Raw genomic sequence first — 20634 nt, 5'->3', positions numbered from 1 at the left:
CACAGCTGATAAACCTGGAAATATATAGCCCAGGCGTTTTTGTTGCTGTTTCTGTATTCTTTTGGTATACCACTCTCAACACCAAATCTGAGCAGCCTTAATTTATGTTGACTGAAGAATTTTGTCCTCTATCATGAAATATGCATTGTGTACTCAGTGGTAATATGACTTCATAATTGGTATTATATAGATAAATTAACTTAGGCTATTTCCTTACAAGGTTGAACTACTTCAAAAGCTTCTCATTATTTAGAATAATGAATAACCGTCTTATTTCATGATTGCCGTATTGTCACCTATGCTATGATTCATTGCTAATAATATTTTCTTGATCAATTTAGTCAAACATTTATTAAATACTTAACTATATGTTTATTGAATACTTACTATACATATACATAGAATAATATTAGATATTGTAGATATTTAATGATGAAAGAATTATCATTCTTGTTTTTAGCCTAATGAAGGCAGGGATTGATAAGAAAGGTTTATAAGTAATTATGAAACTAAAAAAAGCATGATAATATCTGTAAGAGAAATATGAAGTAACATGAGATTTCCACTGGAGAGTGTTAGATGTTGAGGAACCAGATGGAAGAGTTTATGGAAGAGATGGCTGTATAGAAGAGAAGGACTTTATGGAAGAGAATGGTTCAGCAGGGAATGTGGGTAGTGAGAGGCTGTGCAAAAGGAAATGGAATAAGACAAAAGCATAATGAAGGAAAAGGCAAGGCAGGTTCAGAAGACTTCTGATAATCTAGTTAAGCTAAAACATTAGGGGACGTTGGGTTTAGTTAAGTAACTGTCTGCAGTTTATGACCTTTATTTGTGCTTCTGTATATGAGTGTGGTTATTTGTTTTGTGTTGCTTAATTTTAAAAGCTTCTTGGAATTTTGGACATACTCTTCAGCCTCCTACGTACCAGCCCAACTAGAGGTCAGCTTTTCTTACTACTGTTTGAACCTGGAAATGCTGACATACTTTATGCCTTGCTCTTAAATCACAAGTACTCTGACAAACTAAGAGAAACCATTTTTAAGGTACAGAAATGTCTTAAGCATCTTTATATTTGGGGACATTTGTGGGTATATGCATTTACTTGGAGCATATCCATTCTATGAATGTTAATTCTTTTTTCATGTTCCTACTTCTAATTTTAAATTGTTCGGTTTGTTTTGATACATATTTTTCATGTTTTTGCTGTTTGTGTATTTAAAAACTGTATTATTATAATCTAATTAGTAATTTCAGTGGAAAATCCATTTTGTCACACTCAATAGAAAAACTCTTACCTCCTTTTGACTTTCTGTGGGTCTTTGTGGCCCATCATACTAAGCTTATTTAGCACCCACTATTTATCAAGCACTAAGCCCATTTTGTGGCTCAGATGGTAAAGCATCTGCCTACAATGTGGGAGACCCAGGTTCAATCCCTTGGTCAGGAAGATCTCCTGGAGAAGGAAATGGCAACCCACTCCAGTATTCTTGCCTGGAGAATCCCATGGACGGAGGAGCCTGGTATGCTACAGTCCATGGGGTCGCACATAGTCAGACACAAGTGAGCAACTTCACTTTCACTTCTCTAAGCCCATTTTATGTATAGTTTATATAGTCCTTGCAGCAACTTTATGAAGTGGATATTATTATCATCATGTTACAGATGAAACTGAAGTGGGGAAATTAGTAACTTATTAAAGGATGGTAGGACATGTTTTATTAAGCTTTCCAGAATATCCCAGACTTTGAACTTTGACTGAAGCCACCCCCTCCACTTTTTTGGTTAACTAAAATTTAAAAAGTCAGTCATATTTCTACTGCAAATGCATTTTTTTCATCATTTATTCTCCTTTGTTATGCCAAATTCCCTGTGGGTGTTGTTTCCCCCTACATCATTAGTGTGACATAAAGTCTACTCGTGGGGTTATGTTTGGATTGCCTCTATTTGGAATTCCTAAATTTTGGAAAACAAAAGTACATTAATGAGGGTCTGACATAGTCCCCTCCTGAGTATTGGTTATGGTGACCCCTGAAGCTATTCTGTAAAGCCATACAGGGTACCTATATGGAGATTTAATGTCATTTCTTCAAAAATGGCCCCGCAGAGGTTGTTCATGATACTATTTTGCCAAGATTACCCTTTCCATAAACGCTTTCTGTATGTCACTTCGTAAAATTAATGATTTAACTTCAAGATGTTTGAGGTTACTAATTCATTCTTCCATTTTAACATATGGATGAGGTGTTTCACAGTATTTCCTTGTTGAAAATTATTTTGACAACTATCACATAAATAGATTACTAGATTGATCTAGAAGTATCTTTCTTATCTTTCAGAGCACACTTTTGTTCTTCTTGCAAGTTATAGAATTTTTTCCCTCTACACTTTAAGCCATTAAAAGAAAATTAAATTATTTCTTTTAAATAATTTTTAAATTATTATTTTAAATTACTATTTTAGATTATTTCTTTTATCTACCAAGAAATTGATATAAATTGGGGTTTGAAACATATTAATTATTCAAATGCAGTTGCATTTCAGTCCAGTTTATTTTTAAGTTCATTTTTTAATGAGAGCAAGATATGGAATAGTCTTCCCTATTAGTGCTGTTTTTGTTTTAATTCTCAAGGAATAAATGCTCCAAAAACATTGTACACTAATATTTATTCAATATTAACCTAAGTGACAACTGTTCTTAGTTTTCTATATTGAGATGAATATATTACCATTGTGACCAGGTTATGGAACAGATGTTGAAATGCACAAATGTTTATGAACGAAGTAAACAACGTATTCGACTCAGAGAAGTTGGCTACTCAGGATTTGGACTCCTTCTTAATGAAGCACCTATTAATACTTCTCTGATTAAAAGTCTCACCAATCAAATTATAAATACAGGTATGACCGAGGCTAAAAATACTGATGCATAGAAATGTTCTTCATCATCATATGATTCTACTTGATGGCTCTAAATTTTTTTTCTTTTGAAGGTTCTTTCCTCCCCTTTCCTCAGGTTGCTTTTAAAATTACCTGTTAACTTGATTCAGCAGGGCTTTCAACGGATACTGTTTCAAATATACCTTTGTTGTTTTTGTCTCCCCAGAGCATAGCATAGAACCTCACTTTGCATGCCTTCAGTAGATGTTTATTGACTGAGTGATAAGCAAATAATTGACTATGTAAAAAGAAAAGGACACTAGAGAAAATATGTACAAGATATTGTTTTTCTTTACAGAGCTTAAAATCTTAAAGGAAAAATGACTAATTTTAGATATTCTTTTTTGTTTCTAATTTTGCTTTTATAAACCTTTTTGTTAGTACTTACTGTGAACTGTAGAATTTATATCAGATGCTAGAGATTCAGAAAGACCTAAGATAAGCTTCTTTGTGAGTGGCTTATCATCTTATTGGTAAGACATATACATAAGGAGGTAATACAAGTATAAGATCCAAGCAGCATGGACAGTATGTTTAGGCAATCAAAGAACAGCTATTTATGGTTTACTGAGGAAGATGTTAAACATTCTAAACCTATTGTCTTTGTAAAATTTAAACAGATCTGTGATTCTTAAAATGAAACAGTTATTTCAGCATTTATGTGACTATTATGTATCATTCTTTTTATGAGAAAGCAGAAAGCTGGAGGCATCATACTTCGGGATTTCAAATTACACTACAAAGTTATAGTAATCAAAAGAGTGTGCTCCAGTATACATAAAAATAGTCACATAAAAAAGTGAAACAGAATCAAGAGCCCAGAAATAAAACTATGCATGTACAGTAAACTAGTATTTGATAAGGGGTCCCTGAACTCAATGGAGGGAAGATACTCTCTTCAATAAACGTGGTTGGGAAAACTGAATATCCACTTGTAAAAGAATGAGAATGGACCCATACACCACCCACAAAAATTAACTCATATAGATTAAAGATTTAAGTGTAAGAATTGAACTGTAAAAATCCCAGAAGAAAACATAGGGGAAAAGCTGTTTGACTTTGGTCTTGGCAATGATTTTTTACATATGACAGCAGAAGCAACAAAAATCAAAATAAACCATGGGATTAGATCAAACCAGAAAACTACATAGCAAAAGGAGCCATCATTAAAGGAAAAGGCAGTCTATAGTATGGGAGAAAATGTTTATAAATCAAATCTTATAAGGAGTTAATATCTAAAATATATAAGGAAATCCTACAACTCAATAGCAAAAAATCCAGTTAAAATATGAGCAAAGGATGTGAATAGACATTTTTCCAAAGAAGATGTACAAATGGCCAACAAGTACATGAAAATAAGCTCAACATCCTTAGTTATAAGGGAAATGAAAATCAAAAACACAGTGAGTTATCACCTCCCACCTGTTAGTTTGGCTGTTACCAAAGAGAGAGGAGAGGAAAACGTGCTGGTGGTGAGGATGCGGAGAAAAGGGAACCCTTGAGTGCTGGTGGTGAGGATGCGGAGAAAAGGGAACCCTTGAGTGCTGTTGGTGGGAATGTGTTATAAGCTGGTGCAGCCACTACTGTTTTTCAGTCGCTCAAGTTGTGTCTAACTCCTTGCAGCCCCATAGACTGCAGCATGCCAGGTTCCTCTGCCCACCGTCTCCTGGATTTTGCTCAAATTCATGCCAGTGGACATGAGTCCATTAAATTTGAGCTGACTGTCCATTGAATTCATGTCTAGTCAGCTCAGATTCAATGGATATGAATTTGCAGCCACTTTGGAAGGTTCTTAAAAAATTAAAAATAGAACTACCATATGATTCAGCAGTCCCTCTTCTGGGTATATATCTAAAGGAAATGAAATCATATCTCAAAGAGGTATGATTTGCACTGCTGTGTTTATTATACCATCATTCTTGATGGTCAAGATACAGAAACAACCTAAGTGTCCATTGACAGATAAATGAGTACCAAAAGTCAGGCATGTATATATGTTTGTGTGTATGTATATATATGTACACACAAAATGGAATATTAGCCATATAAAAGAAGGAAGTCCTGCCATTTGCAACAACATGGAAAAGCCTACAAGGCAATCTGGTAAGTGACATAAGTCAGGCAAAGAAAGACAAATGCCATGTGATCTCACTTAACCTGTAGGGGGAAAAAGTGAGAAACAGGGTAGATGGGTGGTTGCCAGAGCTGGGGCAGTGAGGGAAACCAGTAAAGGTACAAAGAGTGAAAACTTTCGGTTGTAAAATAAGTATGTTTTGCGGATCTAAGTTATAACATGGTGACTGTTGTTAACAATACTGTGTTGTATATTTGTAAGTTGCTAAGAGAGCAGACCTTAAATGTCCTCACCACAAAAAGAATTATGGTAACTATGTGACATAATGGATGTGTTTAATAACTTTATTGTATAATCATTTCACTATGTATATATATAAAATCATTGTGTTTTGCACCTTAAACAATGTTTTTATGTCAGTTATATCTTAATAAAGTTGAGGGAAAAGGCATCTTTGTTGACAGCACGAAAAAAGTATAAATGAAATGAATATGTCAGCTTATATATAACTATTAACACATTTTTTTCTGTTTTTTTCTCTAATACTTAATTTTAACTGTCTTTTTTTTTTCTATCATAGATCCTGCTATTAATTTCAAAGATCTGTTGTCTGTGGTATATATATCTCACAGAGCCTATATAAATGTCAGGGTGGTCATCTGCAGAAAGGTTAGTAAACTTTAAAAATATACTCTAAGAATTGCAGTATTATTATATTGTGAATAACCTTTAGATTAAGTATTTTTCACCAGATATAAGTTCTAATATCTTTTATATGACATAATGTTATAGTTTACTTTTTGAGGTGAATTAACTTTATGTAATAATAAGAAATATAGCATACAAATTTGTTCTTCTTCACCATACATGAGCTCCTGGAAATAATGCCCTTCTCAGAGTCAAAAATATATTCCCAGAGACTATTTTCTTTATAAAGATCCTTCAGTTGTGACCTTTTCTAATTCATATACCATGTTTTAGAGTTTCTGAGTCTTTTGACCTTTATGGAAAGGGTTTTCTCTAGTTTATGAGTGTATTCCAACAATTATTTGCCTTCAGTCCACTCATTTCACCTTTAACTAAGTTGATCAATGGTTATCCCATGTGCTTCTTCCTGCTGAAAACCTTTTCTGCTGGCAACCAATGACCAGTCTGGTATTTAATTTGCTTCCTTGCTTTTCTTTTTCATTTTGTTTGCTAATTATGTCACAGTACTTTCCATCAGTAAATCTGGATGTATATTTCTCCTTTTTTCTTTAATTTTTATTTTATTTATTACTTATTGATTGATTGCACTGGATCTCTGTTGCTGCACGCAGGCTTTCTCTAGCTTTGGTGAGCAAAAGGCTTCTCTTCGGTGTGGTGCACGGGCTCCTCATTACAGTGGCTTCTCTTGTTGTAGAGCACGGGCTCTAGGTGCTTGGGGTTCAGTAGTCGCAGCAAGCAGGCTCAGCAGTTGTAGCTCACGGGCTCTAGACATGATGGGCTCAGCAGTGTGGTACATGGGCTTAATTGCCCTGCAGCATGTGGAACCTTCCTGGACTAGGGATCAAGCCCGTGTCTTCTGCATTGGCAGGTGGATTCTTATCCACGGTACCACAGGAAAGTTCCCATGTTTCTCTTTAACAGCCACATAGTTTTTTATTCTATGACTGTTCTATAAAGTATAATGTGGTTTCCTATTAATGGACATTTTAGATTGTTTCCTGTTTTACCATGTTAACAAACTTCTGTTAGGAGCTTTTTTTTTTTTTTTAACACAGATATTTACCTATCTGTGGTAATACATATGTAGGACATAATTTATGAAATGCAATAGCTCTTCAAGGAGTTTTCACATTTTACATATTAATGGATTTTGCTATATTTTTCTTGAAGCAAGTCATGTAAATTTATCTTTTTCCTCTCAGTGTGCAATTAGAAACCTCTCCCAGTGCAGCCTAGTTTTTATAAAATAGCTGCAAGTCTTATTTCATGGAAACTTTAAAGTCATGAAAAGTTTCTTTGCCTACCAAGATGTAATATGTTTAAAGCTGATATTCTGCGCTGACAGAGGCATAGTAGCTCACTGAGACCCTTCACATGTCACTGTAGCTCACTTTGCTCGACTGCTTTCTGTACCAGCGTCAGTGTACGTAAGAACCATTAGTTTTGAAGTCCACACTGACATAATTCCTCTCCTGTTATGAAATTTGTCAGAGTTAGAAATTCTGATAAAGAGATAACTCTGTAAACCCTGGGAGCCGAAGTTCTTTCCATCTGCTTAGAAGTTAGTTGGCTTTGTGATTTAAATCTTAAAGATCCTAACAGCATTTCTTATACATTTTTTTAAAATTTTTTCAATAATTTTTTTGGAATACAGTTGGTTTACAGTGTTGTGTTAGTTTCTGCTATGCAGCAAAGTGAATCCGTTGTACATATACATATACCCACTTTTAAAGATTCTTTTCCCATGTAGATTATTACAGAGTACTGAGCAGAGTTCTTTGTGCTATACGGTTGGGCTTTGCTCTTCCCCAAGACCCTTCCTGTTCTCTACCAGAAGGCAGTGTGGTGTAGTGGGGAGAACTTGGGTTCTGGGGCCAGACCACTTTTAACATCATTTCTGATACAGTGTTTGAAAATTTGTTTTTATCCAAAAAATATGAAGTCATTTGGGATTCTAGAGATCATTCACATTGTCACGTCAATACCTACTCTTTAATTTCAGTTTCTTATTCTAGCTAAATAGCCGCATCCATCTCACTGGAAATAGTTTTCTGGAATTAAAGTTCAGTTTTTGTTTGTTTATACCATATAGAGTTAATGAAAAAAAAGTTTTTGCAAAAGCAACCTATTAACTTTGCTTGGGGGGAAGAATGATATGGGACATTATTCTTGGTGTCCTTAGGGTCTTTCAAAGTTTTTTATGTGTTCTAATGACTCCCCACACCCTAGTGTCAGGACTCTGCGTGGCACCTGGCTGTTGTTCATTTCTAAGTCATGTCTGACTCTTTGTGACTCTGGGGACTGCAGCACGCCAGGCTTCCCTGTCCTTCATCATCTCCAAAGAGTTTGCTCAAACTCATCTCCACTGAGTCGGTGATGCCATCCAACCGTCTCATCCTCTGTTGTCCCCTTCTCCTCCTGCGTTCAATCTTTCCCAGCATCAGGGTCTTTTCCAACAAGTCAGCTCTTGGCAATAGGTAGCCAAAGTCTCAGAACTATCCAATACTTTGGCACATAGCTGATGTTCAGTATTTGCTAAACAAATGTAGTAGGCTCATGGAGAGTATTTAGTTGAGAGGATATAACTTTATTACATTTTATATATACCTTAAATCAGTTTATATTTTTTCTCTGACCAAATTAAGTTAGTAACATGAGTATGTTGGTATGTGGAGGATTATTTTATCTTTTTTCCTTTTTTATCTTTCAGCAAATATTTGAATATATCCCTACTCTAGATATACAATGAGTAGTACTCAGATTAGTTGCGAACCCAGTGTCTGCCCTCCAAATAGTTTCTAATCTAATTAAGAACATAATCTGTTGAAAATATATCCTCCAAAGTTTCTTATTAAATTACTTTGTCATGAAATAACTGAAACTGTTTCTGATGTAAAGTACCATTTACCTTTTGACAAATTTTTGCATTCTTAATCTCTTTGCAGATTCTACAGATTTTGCAGTCCCAGCCAGATGCAGCACATCAGATATCTCAACAAGTGGGCTGGCAAGACACCTTAGTTAGGCTCTTTTTAAAAGCAAATTTTGAAAATGGAAATACTCTTCATAAGCACAGTAGGGCTATTATAATGAAAGACAATGATAAAAATATATCAGTGGAAGATATGAAGAGTAACTTTGACGAAAAGACAGATGAAGAAAAAATTGCCTCTTTTGCCTCAGCTCCTGTGTCTTCAGATGAGTGGAGTTTGGAGGATAGACAGTCTCTGGACTCAAACATGCCATTATTTCAAGAAGATAGCTTGATGGGAGAACCATCTTTCAAATCAGAGAATCAAGAAGAATTCTGGCATAATAACCCTTCACCTCTGAGTTTGGATCTCAGTGGCATTGACTCATGTGAACCGAGTGATGGCGGAAGTCAGATGCCAGACAGCCTGCCCAGCACACCTTCCCCAGTAGAGTCCATGAAGCCGTTTCCTGTGCAAACCGACAAAGAAAGCAGTGTCACAAATGATGTGGGTTTTAGTGATGACTTATCTTTACTTGAAAACAAAGAGGTAAGATGCCTTATTTGTCCAAATATGTTTTTATTTTCATATGTCTAACCTCAGAAATGTGTAATTGTTAATCACTTCATATATTATTCATGTTCCAAGTCTCATGATTGAAGCTATTAGACACCTAGAAGTCTAATAGTGGTGAGTGTCTTGAGAGCAAAGCCAGTGTCTTATCCTCTTCACGTCTCTGGGGCCTTCCTAGTAAAGTTCTAGGTTCATCCAGACACCTTAAAAATATGTTAAATGATTATAATCTATGTACCCGATGGTTCTGTTTATATGTTTTTAACACGCCTTCCCTCCAGTAATTTCATATTATTTTTATCTTTTTTATAGAGATGTGAGGAGGAGCTTATTCAGTTACTGACCAATATTTTGAGCTGTATAATGTGTAAGGGACTAGAAAAGTCTGATGACGATACTTGGATTGAACGGGGACAAGTGTTTTCAGCACTAACTAAACCAGGAATATCCAGTGAGCTACTTCGACCATCAGATGAAATAAAACTAATGTAAGCATTCTGTTAGTGATAGCCCCTCTCCTTTTGAAAGTGGGCAGGAGTCTAAAATATTTGTTATTGAACATTTATTCCATATTCACTGGGTGGGGAGCGAGAAAAGGGGAAGCTTTGTGCTCAGCACTTTTCCTGTCTGTTTCCATTCTAGTGGGATCTAGAGAGAAATACAAAGCTGACTCCAATGTGGAGAGATTTAAATCTTACATTAATTTGGGTTTGAGGTGATTATATACTCATTGTTTCAATTGTTTCTTGTGGTATCTAAGGACTTGCTGCATTGTGTTCTATATAGTCTAGCCCAGATTTGAGTGCTTCCATACTAAAGGAAGGGAGTGGTGTTTTCATGAAAATTGCTCCTCTAAAGCTTTGAGTTCCAGGCATGTGGTAGGACATCGTAACAGCAGCACACTACCACAGAATTACTTTCTTGTTTTTCCACAGAGCTAGACTCTGTGTAAGGCATAAGGCTTTCTTCCCTAACATTTCCAACTTCAGTTTTAAAAGAAACTTCTAAATATCTCATAGCCAGAATGTGAATTATTTTCATAGCTTTTTTTTTTTTTTTTAAAGGTCAAGTCAAACAGGTAACTTTTACTCTGCCTTTTAGTATTAGGTTATACTAAAGATAGATACTCCAGAGATGAAAAAGTGGTTTCATTGTTACTAAAATTCACCCACAATGTCTTACGATACCTGCCAGTGAGAGTGTATCTTTGGAAATACACTCCTGTTAATAAATAGCTGGCTTTGCTGTTGCTGTTCTCTTTTCATTTTTTAATGACCTGTTATTTTTATAAGTGTAAAGTGGTTTTGCTTTGCATTATACCTAGTTTGCTACAGAAGATGTTAGAATGGGCCGTCACAGAAAACAGAGAAGCAAAAACAAATCCCGTAACTGCTGAAAATGCTTTCCGCCTCACACTGATCACACAGGACTTCCTGCAGTCAGAGGGACTAGTCAATTCGAACATCTGGACTGAGAAGGTGCGAACATCTCTTTGAAATCATTTTTTTTTTTTTGGTAGTAAGAGACTTTATTCAAAGAAAGAAATTTTATATCCTCTTTTCAGAGCATTAATATTTAATCAGATGCAATAAACAATGGATAAGATGTGATAGTTACAGATTTTGTTAACTATTGCTAGGATAATTCTTTTGTTTTTTACCAGCTGAATATTGAATTAGCCTTGAAATAGTTATGATTTGTATTACTGTTGGGGGAAGCTCATCATAGGTAGATTTAAAAGTGGGAGTATTTTTATTTCTCAATTTTTCCTTTGTGTTAGCTTTTAGAGGATTTGATGCTGCTCTTCGACAGTCTGTCAGTTTGGTATGCTGAAAGTCCAGTATGGGTGAAACTCTCTCAGATTCAAATCCAGTTGCTGCTTGGCTTCATTGGAAGGGGTAATTTGCAGGTTTGTCGCTTCTTTTACATTATTTTATATACTTGCACTGAATTTGTGTAATAATTGAATGGCAATTATGTTTCAGCACTTTAATTTTTTAGTTTCAAAAATATCACGATTTAACTCTGCTTTCAATTTTGTAGGATTAGAAACAAGCTTGAGAGGCAGGTAGTCAGTTACTTTTTTTCCCTGATGTTTGTGACTCTGTGTAATTTATGCTTTTCTTTTAGAGCATTAATACATAGCTTATATTAGAGGGCGTTACTCAAATCATCTGTATTTAGCATAGTTAGGAGATGTATAGCCTGCATAGACTTTTGTACATGTGCAGTTTAGGGCTTGCATTTTTTTTGTTTGTTTTGGTTTGTCTTGTTTTTCTTTTTAATTTATTTTTTTATTGAAGGATAATTACTTTATAGAATTTTGTTGTTTTCCGTCAAACCTCAGCATGAATCAGCCATAGGTATACATATACCTACCCCCTCCCTTTTGAATCTCCCTCCCATCTCCCTCCCCATCCCACCTTTCTAGGTTGATACAGAGCCCCTGTTTGAGTTTGCTTGAACCACACAGCAAATTCCCGTTGGCTATCTATTTTACATATGGTCATGTGAGTTTCCATGTTACTCTTTCCATACAGCTCACCCTCTCCTCTCCTCTCCCCATGTCCGTAAATCTATTCTCTATGTCTGTTTCTCCATTGTTGCCCTGTAAATAAATTTTTCTGGGCCATTTTTTGAGATTGTGTATATGTGCATTAGAATATGATATTTATCTTTCTCTTTCTGACTCACTTCACTCTGTATAATAGGTTCTAGGTTCATCCACCTCATCAGAACTGACTCAAATGCATTCCTTTTTATGGCTGAATGTTCTGTTGTGTATATGTACCACAGCTTCTTTATCCATTCATTTGTCAATGGACATCTAAGTTGCTTCCATGTTCTAGCTAATGGATACATGGGTCTTTTTCAATTAGGGCTTGCATTTTTAAGAAAATTATTTTTTAAATTGCTCTGTCAAAATCTTTTTCTATACTAAAACACTACTTCAGTTTTATATTTTTCTCATTTTTTTCATTTATTAAGCACTTAGTGAAGACCAAGTGTTAGCTTTGTGTTAGGTTTCTGTAATGAAGGTAAATCAAAGATGAACACACAGAATATTTATTGTTTCTATTTTAAATTAAAATGTTAAAAGTTAAAGAAGTTGCATGCAGATTTTAGTCTGTCATCTTTCTGTTTACTTGGCTGTTTGTGTTCACCTGGGTTGAATTAGTCATGACTTGTGTCCCATGGCTATTTCAGTTCAGTTCAGTTCAGTCAGTCAGTCATGTTTGACTCTTTGTGACCCCATGGACTGCAGCACACCAGGCTTCCCTGTCCATCACCAACTCCCAGAGCTTGCTCAAACTCATGTCCATCAAATCAGTGATGCCATCCAATCATCTCATCCTCTGTCATTCCCTTCTCCTCCTGCCCTCAATCTTGCCCAGCATCAGGGTGTTTCCCAATGAGTCACTTCTTCGCATCAGGTGGCTAAAGGACTGGAGTTTCAGCTTCAGCATCAGTCCTTCCAATGAACATTCAGGACTGATTTCCTTTAGGATGGACTGGTTGAATCTCCTTGCTGTCCAAGGGGCTCTCAAGAGTCTTCTCCAACACCACAGTTCAAAAGCATCAATTCTTTGGCGCTCAGCTTTCTTTATAGTCCATCTCTCACATCCATACATGACTACTGGAAGAACCATAGCTTTGACTATACGGACCTTTGTTGGCAAAGTAATGTCTCTGCTTTTTAATGTGCTATCTTAAGTTATGTCTGTGTCATGGCTATTTACCTGGCTATAGATTCATTTTTGATATTGGAATTTTAGGTACTTGGTGTATGGGAGTTGTGGTATGGATGGTTTCTAATATAAACTTGCTATAATATTGATAAGAGCATGAGGATGTTAAAATACCATATGTCTGCTCATTTTACAGAAGGCCATACTTTTCAGTAAGTATTTTTTTCCAATCAGAAAAGAAAATATGCTCATTATAGAAAATACACAAAAAACATAAAGAGGAAAAAATAGGTAAAACATGCTTTATTCTATAGCCTAAGAAATGATCTCTCAACATTTTAATATTTTTTCTTTGTATATATTTTTTGGGGGGGGTGATGGAAACCATCATATATTTTTATAATTTTGTGTTCTTTTCTATTTTTCTTACAATTATAGTAAACTTATTTCCCCATGTTACTAACTTTTTTAATATAGTGGGCTTTTTCCCTAATCATACAGGTAATACAGTGTCTTTGCAGAAAACATGGAAATGCAGAAAAGCTCAACAAAACTAGACATTCTGATATGTAAATGATGAATGTTTGAATTCTACAGCTTTTAAATACAGTTCGAAAATATATGGACTAAGGACTTTTAGAAAGATTGTTACATTCTTTGTCTAGTAATTCTACTCTAAAACTGTATCCTGAAGTAATAATCTAAAATATCAAGCAATCTTTGTACACATTTATTGTAGTTCATTGTAGTTTTCTTTTTTCCTCCATGCCGGAATAGAACAAGATGACTTTTTTGGCTTTTTCACTGAAATGAGCTGGTGGCTGTTAAAGCCCTTGGAGCCAGCATGCTGGGTAGCTGATTGTTTTAGATGTCAGGACTCTGTTTTTACCACTGATATTCACCCTCAGTGTTTTTCTCCTTGGTGAGATTTCCAAGGAGAAATAACATGTCTGTTATAATTTGTTCACCATTAAATATCCAGTGCCTGTTCCATAGTAGGACTTTACATAAATACCTATTAAAATAAATGAAGAGTTGTAGCACCTACAGCTAAGACTTGATTCTGTCAACCAGTAGTTAGTGATCTAGAACATTTCTCTCTAGCTACTTGTTTAATTTCACTCTCTCAGGCTAAAAGCAGATTTCCCTGAGGTCGTGCATGTTAAAAGATTGGGAAAGGAAGCCCTTCCCTCATAGGGGTTTAAACAGAATTGCCTGCAAAATGAATCTGGCCAGCAAATTTGTTTTATTTGGCCTGTTTATATTATTTAGTTCCCAGCATTTAATTATCAGGAGATTTCACATAAATGCCAGAATTTCCCAGCATATCTTTAAAGCAGGACTAAGTAGCTGTTCATTTCTTTAGATGCTGCACGTGGTCACCATTGTGTCTGGGTTTCTGTTCCCTCAATGGTCTTAGCTCATCTAATGGTTCTCTTCACTAGCTGCACGTGAAGTCACCTAGAGGAGCTTTCTGAAAATTCCCCTGCATGCTTTGTGTGGGGCATCACTCAGTAATTAAGCAGGGAACTAAGGCATTGGTGTTTCTGTCATTTTTCAGGGGATCATAATATAGTACTCTTTATAATGTGAGGGCAGGGGGATCATATCTATGTGTAGGGGGGGTGGACAGTGGTATGTAAATTATTGTATTCACTAAAAGTGTCTTTATACTTTTAAATAAACATATAAACTTATAGTTATGTAATACTGTGACACTAGTTAAAAGCAGAGCACTGAATATTCAACTTTTTATGTAAACAGTGTTTTTAAAAACACGTTGCAAAAAAGTCTAGAATATTAGCATTGGTGTTTCCTGGAAACTGAGATTTTATGACCTTTTGTCTCACATTTGTTGCCTTCTATTGGGTTTACGCTGCTTTAGTCAGATTCAAAGAGTAAAATGAAGGGGTTTGGGGAAAACCTGAGGAGGGTAGAGATGCTTCACAAGTGGAAGCTTAAGTTAAAAATAGAAAAGTTAAAATTTTGAACCATCTTAGAGGTTATTTCCTCAAATGCTATTTGCTTCTTTAAGTCTTCTTTTATGGAAAGACTGCCTGAGATCCCTTATTGTTGCCTTGGCCTGCGAAGACCTGTGCATACAGCTCAGATGAGTTTTTGGCACACTTAATTTTTGAAGTCATGTTGGTTTCTAATACTTCCTTTTTTTCTCTTGCTCTTTTTTATTTTGAAAGTAATATGATCCAAGATTGGGATATAGGTTAAGGGAAAAGGAGGTGCTTTTTTTTTTTTTTAATCGTTTGTCTTGTTATGATTTTAAGACTTATATCTTTCTCTAGTCTCAATGAAAGGAGGCGCCTTTGTGTTCTAATTTGCCTTTCTACAGTGAAGTTTGAGGCCAGAGCTTAAGAGTAATATAGAGTATTACTCTGTGTGAGTTTGTACCCTAAATGTGTATTTACCTTGGGGACTCTGCTTCCCAAGGTGGCTCAATGGTAAAGAATCTGCCTACCGATGCAGCAGATCCAAGAGTGTGAGATTTGATCCCTGGGTTGGGAAGATCCCCTGGAGAAGAAAATGGCAACCCACTCCAATATTCTTGCCTGGAGAATCCCATTGACGGAGGAGCCTGGTGGGCTACGGTCCATGGAGTCACAAAGAGTTGGACACAGCTTAGAGGCTGAGCATGCATGCATGTGTCCTAAATGTGTATTTTCTTTGGGAACTTTACTTGGTCTCTTATGTACTGTTCTTTATCTGTAAGAATGCTTGTAATTCCAAATAACAGAAATGCCAATACAAGATGGCTTAGAAGATGCATGTAGTTGAAAATTCCATAGTTAAGATGAGTTCAAGGCACAATTCAGGCAAGGCTTCAGTTGCATTTGTTTGCTGTTCTTGTAGCATTGCTCTCCATCCTGTGCCAGCTTGTCTTAAGCTGGCTGCCCTTACCATCACAGAATGGCTGCCAGCAGGAACTGAGGCTGCATGCTTCCTTGTTCATATTCAGAGAAAAAGAGTCCTTCTTCCTATAGTCCTTGTTGGTAGACATTTCTTCATGGATCTCTTGTGAATACAGACAGTGGTTGCCTTTGTGATGAACTGTCTTTTTGGGGATGCATGTATAATAAACAGCTGGAGAAGACAGAGATCATATCTCCCTCCAGACTAAAAGGCAGGTTTTGTTTTACTGTCCAGTGTGATAAAGATAGTATCTCCCTCCAAGGCAATGTTCAGGCACTTTTACTACCCTGGGTAAAAGACTTGGACTCCCTTATGCTTGGGGCTCCTCTCTTATAATGCAACCATTGCATGTGCAGGCATCATCTCCTCCTATTCATTTCTCAGCATGGAATTAGTTTGGGAAACAGGGCAAATCCTGATATTCTGCTGCTGCTGCTGCGTCACATCAATTGTGTCCAACTCTGTGTGACCCCATAGACGGCAGCCCACCAGGCTCCTCTGTCCCTGGGATTCTCCAGGCAAGAACACTGGAGTGGGTCGCCATTTCCTTCTCCAATGCATGAAAGTGAAAAGTGAAAGTGAAGTTGTTCAGTTGTGTCCAACTCTTCATGACCCCATGGACTGTAGCCTACCAGGCTCCTCTGTCCATGGGATTCTTCAGGCAAGAGTACTGGAGTGGGTTGCCATTGCCTTCTCTGCCTGATACTCTGGTTATTGCTAATGCTATAGATCTTCGTTTCTGGTCCAGGAGTCTCATTCTTCTGCCTGCATCTGTGAAACTATGGTAAACTAAGTTGTTAGCTTGAAGGTGAGATAGTATCCAAGCCCTTTCACAGTTCTTTATAGTTACTGTATAAAAGTTCTGACATTGCACTAATAAAGCTATACTTGGCCTGAATGAATCCATGTGACAAATACCATGACATGAGTTGACTGAGAGATGAGTTACCTGAACCAGTCAGTGTGGCAAGGGGTTGGATATTCTGTTTGGCTTATATCTTTTAGGACCTAAGTTGGAACTAGAGATGGAATCATTCCCCGCTTCTTGCAAATTATAAGAAGGAGTAGAGTGGATGTTGGGGTGATTAATTATCAACCTTTTAACTTTTCTGTATATTCCATGGGTTACTTTTATAATTTATTTTAAAAAACAATTTCAAGAAGAGCCAAAGAACTTTGCTATTACTAAATATCTGCTTTATTTTACTATTTTCCTCCAGGTTTGTGCAGTGGCATCTGCTAAGCTAAACACCCTTCTTCAAACCAAAGTGATTGAAAATCAGGATGAAGCATGTTACATTTTAGGGAAGCTGGAACATGTTCTGAGTCAGTCAATCAAGGAACAGACTGAAATATATTCATTTCTGATTCCCCTTGTCCGTACCCTAGTTTCTAAAATTTATGAACTTCTCTTCATGAACTTGCATCTGCCTTCTTTACCTTTGACAAATGGTAGCGCTTCATTTTTTGAAGATTTTCAAGAATATTGCAGTTCAAATGAATGGCAAGTTTACATTGAAAAATATGTAAGTTTTGTCTTTATTGAGTGAGGTTTTTTCCTTCTAAAGTATCATTTTTATGGAAGCATATAGTAAATTTTGTGTGTTTATATTTTTTATAAGATTGTACCTTACATGAAGAAATATGAAACCCATACATTTTATGATGGTCATGAGAGCATGGCACTTTATTGGAAGGATTGTTACGAAGCCTTAATGGTGAATATGCATAAGCGAGACCGGGAAGGGGGAGAAAGCAAGCTCAAGTTTCAGGTAAAAATTATTAGATGTTTTAATATTTAGTTTTTTATGTTGGTTTCAAGCAGTTAATCTTCAAGTGAGAGTAATAACAAGCCTGAACTTTGAAAACAAAGAGTATTAGAAGTATTAGAAGAAAAGTAGCAATTTAAAAGATAAGTAGCAATTTAAAAATTAATATCAAAATGTTCTATGCACAGTGATTATGTAAAATGTCTATTAAACTGATAAGCAGGAGGCTGTGTATATACCAGTGCTTAGAGGGTAATTTATAACACAAAGTACTTATACTAAAAAAGAAGAAAGACCTCAAATTAATAAGTTCATTCCATCCTAAGAAACTTGAAAAAATAAGCTAATCTACTGTTATTTTTTTTCCACCTGTGCTGCACCTCTTGTAGGATCTCAGTTGCCCCACCAGGGGCTGAATCCCCGCCATCACAGTGAAAGCACCGAGTCCTAACCACTGGACCGGCAAGGAATTCCCTACGTTAGTTTTTAAATAAGAAATTATTAAAAAGTGTAAAGTAATGAAAATGAAATCAGAAAAGCAATAGAGAAAGTCAGTGAAACCAAAATCTGCTTCTTCAAAATACCAATAAAATTGATAGACTTGTAGCCAAATTGAGGGGGGGAAAAGGGGGAAAAAATACTCCTACCAGAAATTAATCACCACTGGCCTGACAGACATCAACATGCTAGTTGGATTATTGCGGCCAATCTAGACACATAAATAAGATGCTTTAAATGTAATTGATCAGTTTCTTCACAAATACAAATTTCCAAAAATAATTCAATAATAAGTAGATAACCTGGATAGTCCTCTATCTCTTAAAGAGATTGAATTTACAGTTAAATAGCTTCCCTTGTGGCTCATCTGGTAAAGAATCCTCCAGCAGTGCAGGAGACCTGGATTTGATCCCTGGGTTGGGCAGATCCCCTGAAGGGAATGGCTATCCACTCCAGTACTCTGGCCTGGAGAATTCCATGGGCTGTATAGTCCATGGAGTTGCAAAGAGCTGGACACGACTGAGCGACTTTCACTTCACTTCACCTTCCAAAACAGAAAATTCTAGACCCACATAGTTTCACTGGCAAATTTCACTAAATATTTAATAGAGAAATTAGACTAGTTCTTCACAATCTGTTTGGAAAATAGAAAAGTAGCATAACTTCCCACCTCATTATATAACGGCAATATTACCCACATATTGAAACCATATAAAACAGTATAAGAAAACTGAGGACAGTATCCCTTTGGGAACGTAGATAAAAACCAAATCTAGCAATGTATAATAAAATAACATCACAACCGGGATAGTTTTTCTTGTAAATGCAAGGCTGATTCAACATTTGATAATCATTTGATAATCAGTCATATTAATCAGCTTATCAAAAAAAGGTACATGATCATATCAGTAGATGCAGCATTTGGCAAAATTCATCATCCATATATGATCAAAGTTTTTAGCAAACTAGGAATAGAAGGGAAGACCCAAATCTCTACAAAAATCCTACAACTAGCTTCATATTTAATGGTGAAAAACTGGGTGCTTTGCCCATTAGGGGTGGAATGTTCAGTTTCATGCTTCTTTGTATTGTACTGTGAGATGTAGCAAATTCAGTAAGAATAGAAAAAGAAATAAAAGACATATTGGGAAAGAAGAAATAAAACTATTTACAGATCACATGATTATCTGTGATCAATATACAAAATTTAATCATAAGTCTATACAGTAGCAATGGGCAATTGGAAACTGAAATTTAAAAAAAAATACTATTTACAGTAAGACTGAAAAAGAATGAGGTACCTAGATATCAATCTAACAAAATATGTACAGAACATATATGCTAAAAACTGCAAAACAGATGAAACCAAGAAGATCAAATAAAAATAAAGCTTTATTTCAAAACTTAAGTGTAAAAAGATATTTGTAATCCACTACTACTAACATTTTGCTGTATTATCTTTCCTGTATTTGTATGTATATATTTAGTTTAAGTGAAATGATAGTTTCATTTGCTACTACTTAAAATGTGTCGTGAGTATTTTCCCATGCCATTTTATGGCTAATATTCCATGATGTTTTATATTAGAAAATTTAAACTTATTTCCTGGTTTTAGACCTAATTTACCAGTTTTTTCTTTATTATAGATAGTATTGATCATCTCTGTAGTCACATTTTTGTGTTTATTCAGGATGACTTCCCTAGAATAAGTGGAATTGCTGGTATGTAGCAATCATGACAATAATTATTATTATATTTCCCTCATAGAAGTTCTACCAGTTACTAAAAAAAAAAAGTTCTACCAGTTACTATTCCAACCATTCTTTTCTCTGTAATTTCACCCTTAGCTTCTAGAAAAACCTAATTTATGTGCTTGATATCCTCATGTGCTCAAACTTTAAAGCTGTGAAATTGATGTTTAATTATCATGGAATTTTCATGACTTCTTCAGTTGTCACAGCAATGATCTGTTTTAAATATTTGATAACACTGTATCCCAAATCATTGATACTGTATAAATCTAGCAGTAATTACAGTAATAATTATAATAATAACTAATTTATTGAAAGCTTGCTACTTTTCTAGCACTGTATTTAGCACATGACAATTATTGTCAACTTCACCTTACCAGTGATGATACCAAGCCTCAGAGAATTAAGTAGGTAAGATTTGTACTGAGGTCTAGCTCCAAAGCTTGTACCTCAACCATATAGTACAGTATTAACTCTTTAAAAGATGCCTGGTAGGGACTTCCCTGATGGTCCAGTGGTTTAGGCTCTGTGCTTCCACTGTACAGGCTCAGGCTTGATCCCACATGGGAACTAAAATCCCACAAGTTGTGTAGCATTACCAAAAAAATAAGTAAAAGATGTCTTTTAAATCCATGTCTTTAACCATTCGTTTTAATGTAATTCACTGTTGATTTGTTTGAATCAAGTTGAATACTATTTTAGTTCCTGATATTTCTTAATTAATCAATGTCAGTGTGA

At 35.7% G+C, this 20634-nt stretch overlaps 1 protein-coding gene across 7 annotated transcripts in view; it reads left to right on the top strand.

The window, feature by feature from the left end:
* Nucleotides 1–20634, top strand: part of NBEAL1 (neurobeachin like 1) — a 166285-nt gene that overhangs the window by 85122 nt on the left and 60529 nt on the right. For all 7 annotated transcript variants that reach the window (XM_061148972.1, XM_061148970.1, XM_061148969.1 and 4 more), the window contains 9 exons: nt 885–1043; nt 2739–2898; nt 5592–5680; nt 8665–9240; nt 9577–9752; nt 10589–10742; nt 11045–11173; nt 17099–17404; nt 17501–17650. In XM_061148972.1, the coding sequence (XP_061004955.1) occupies nt 885–1043; nt 2739–2898; nt 5592–5680; nt 8665–9240; nt 9577–9752; nt 10589–10742; nt 11045–11173; nt 17099–17404; nt 17501–17650 (1899 nt within the window). The remainder of the gene's footprint in view (nt 1–884; nt 1044–2738; nt 2899–5591; nt 5681–8664; nt 9241–9576; nt 9753–10588; nt 10743–11044; nt 11174–17098; nt 17405–17500; nt 17651–20634) is intronic.

This window comes from Dama dama, chromosome 8, assembly GCF_033118175.1.
Source record: "Dama dama isolate Ldn47 chromosome 8, ASM3311817v1, whole genome shotgun sequence".
Classification (NCBI taxonomy): Eukaryota; Metazoa; Chordata; class Mammalia; order Artiodactyla; family Cervidae; genus Dama; species Dama dama.
This window is presented reverse-complemented; position numbering and strand designations above follow the sequence as displayed.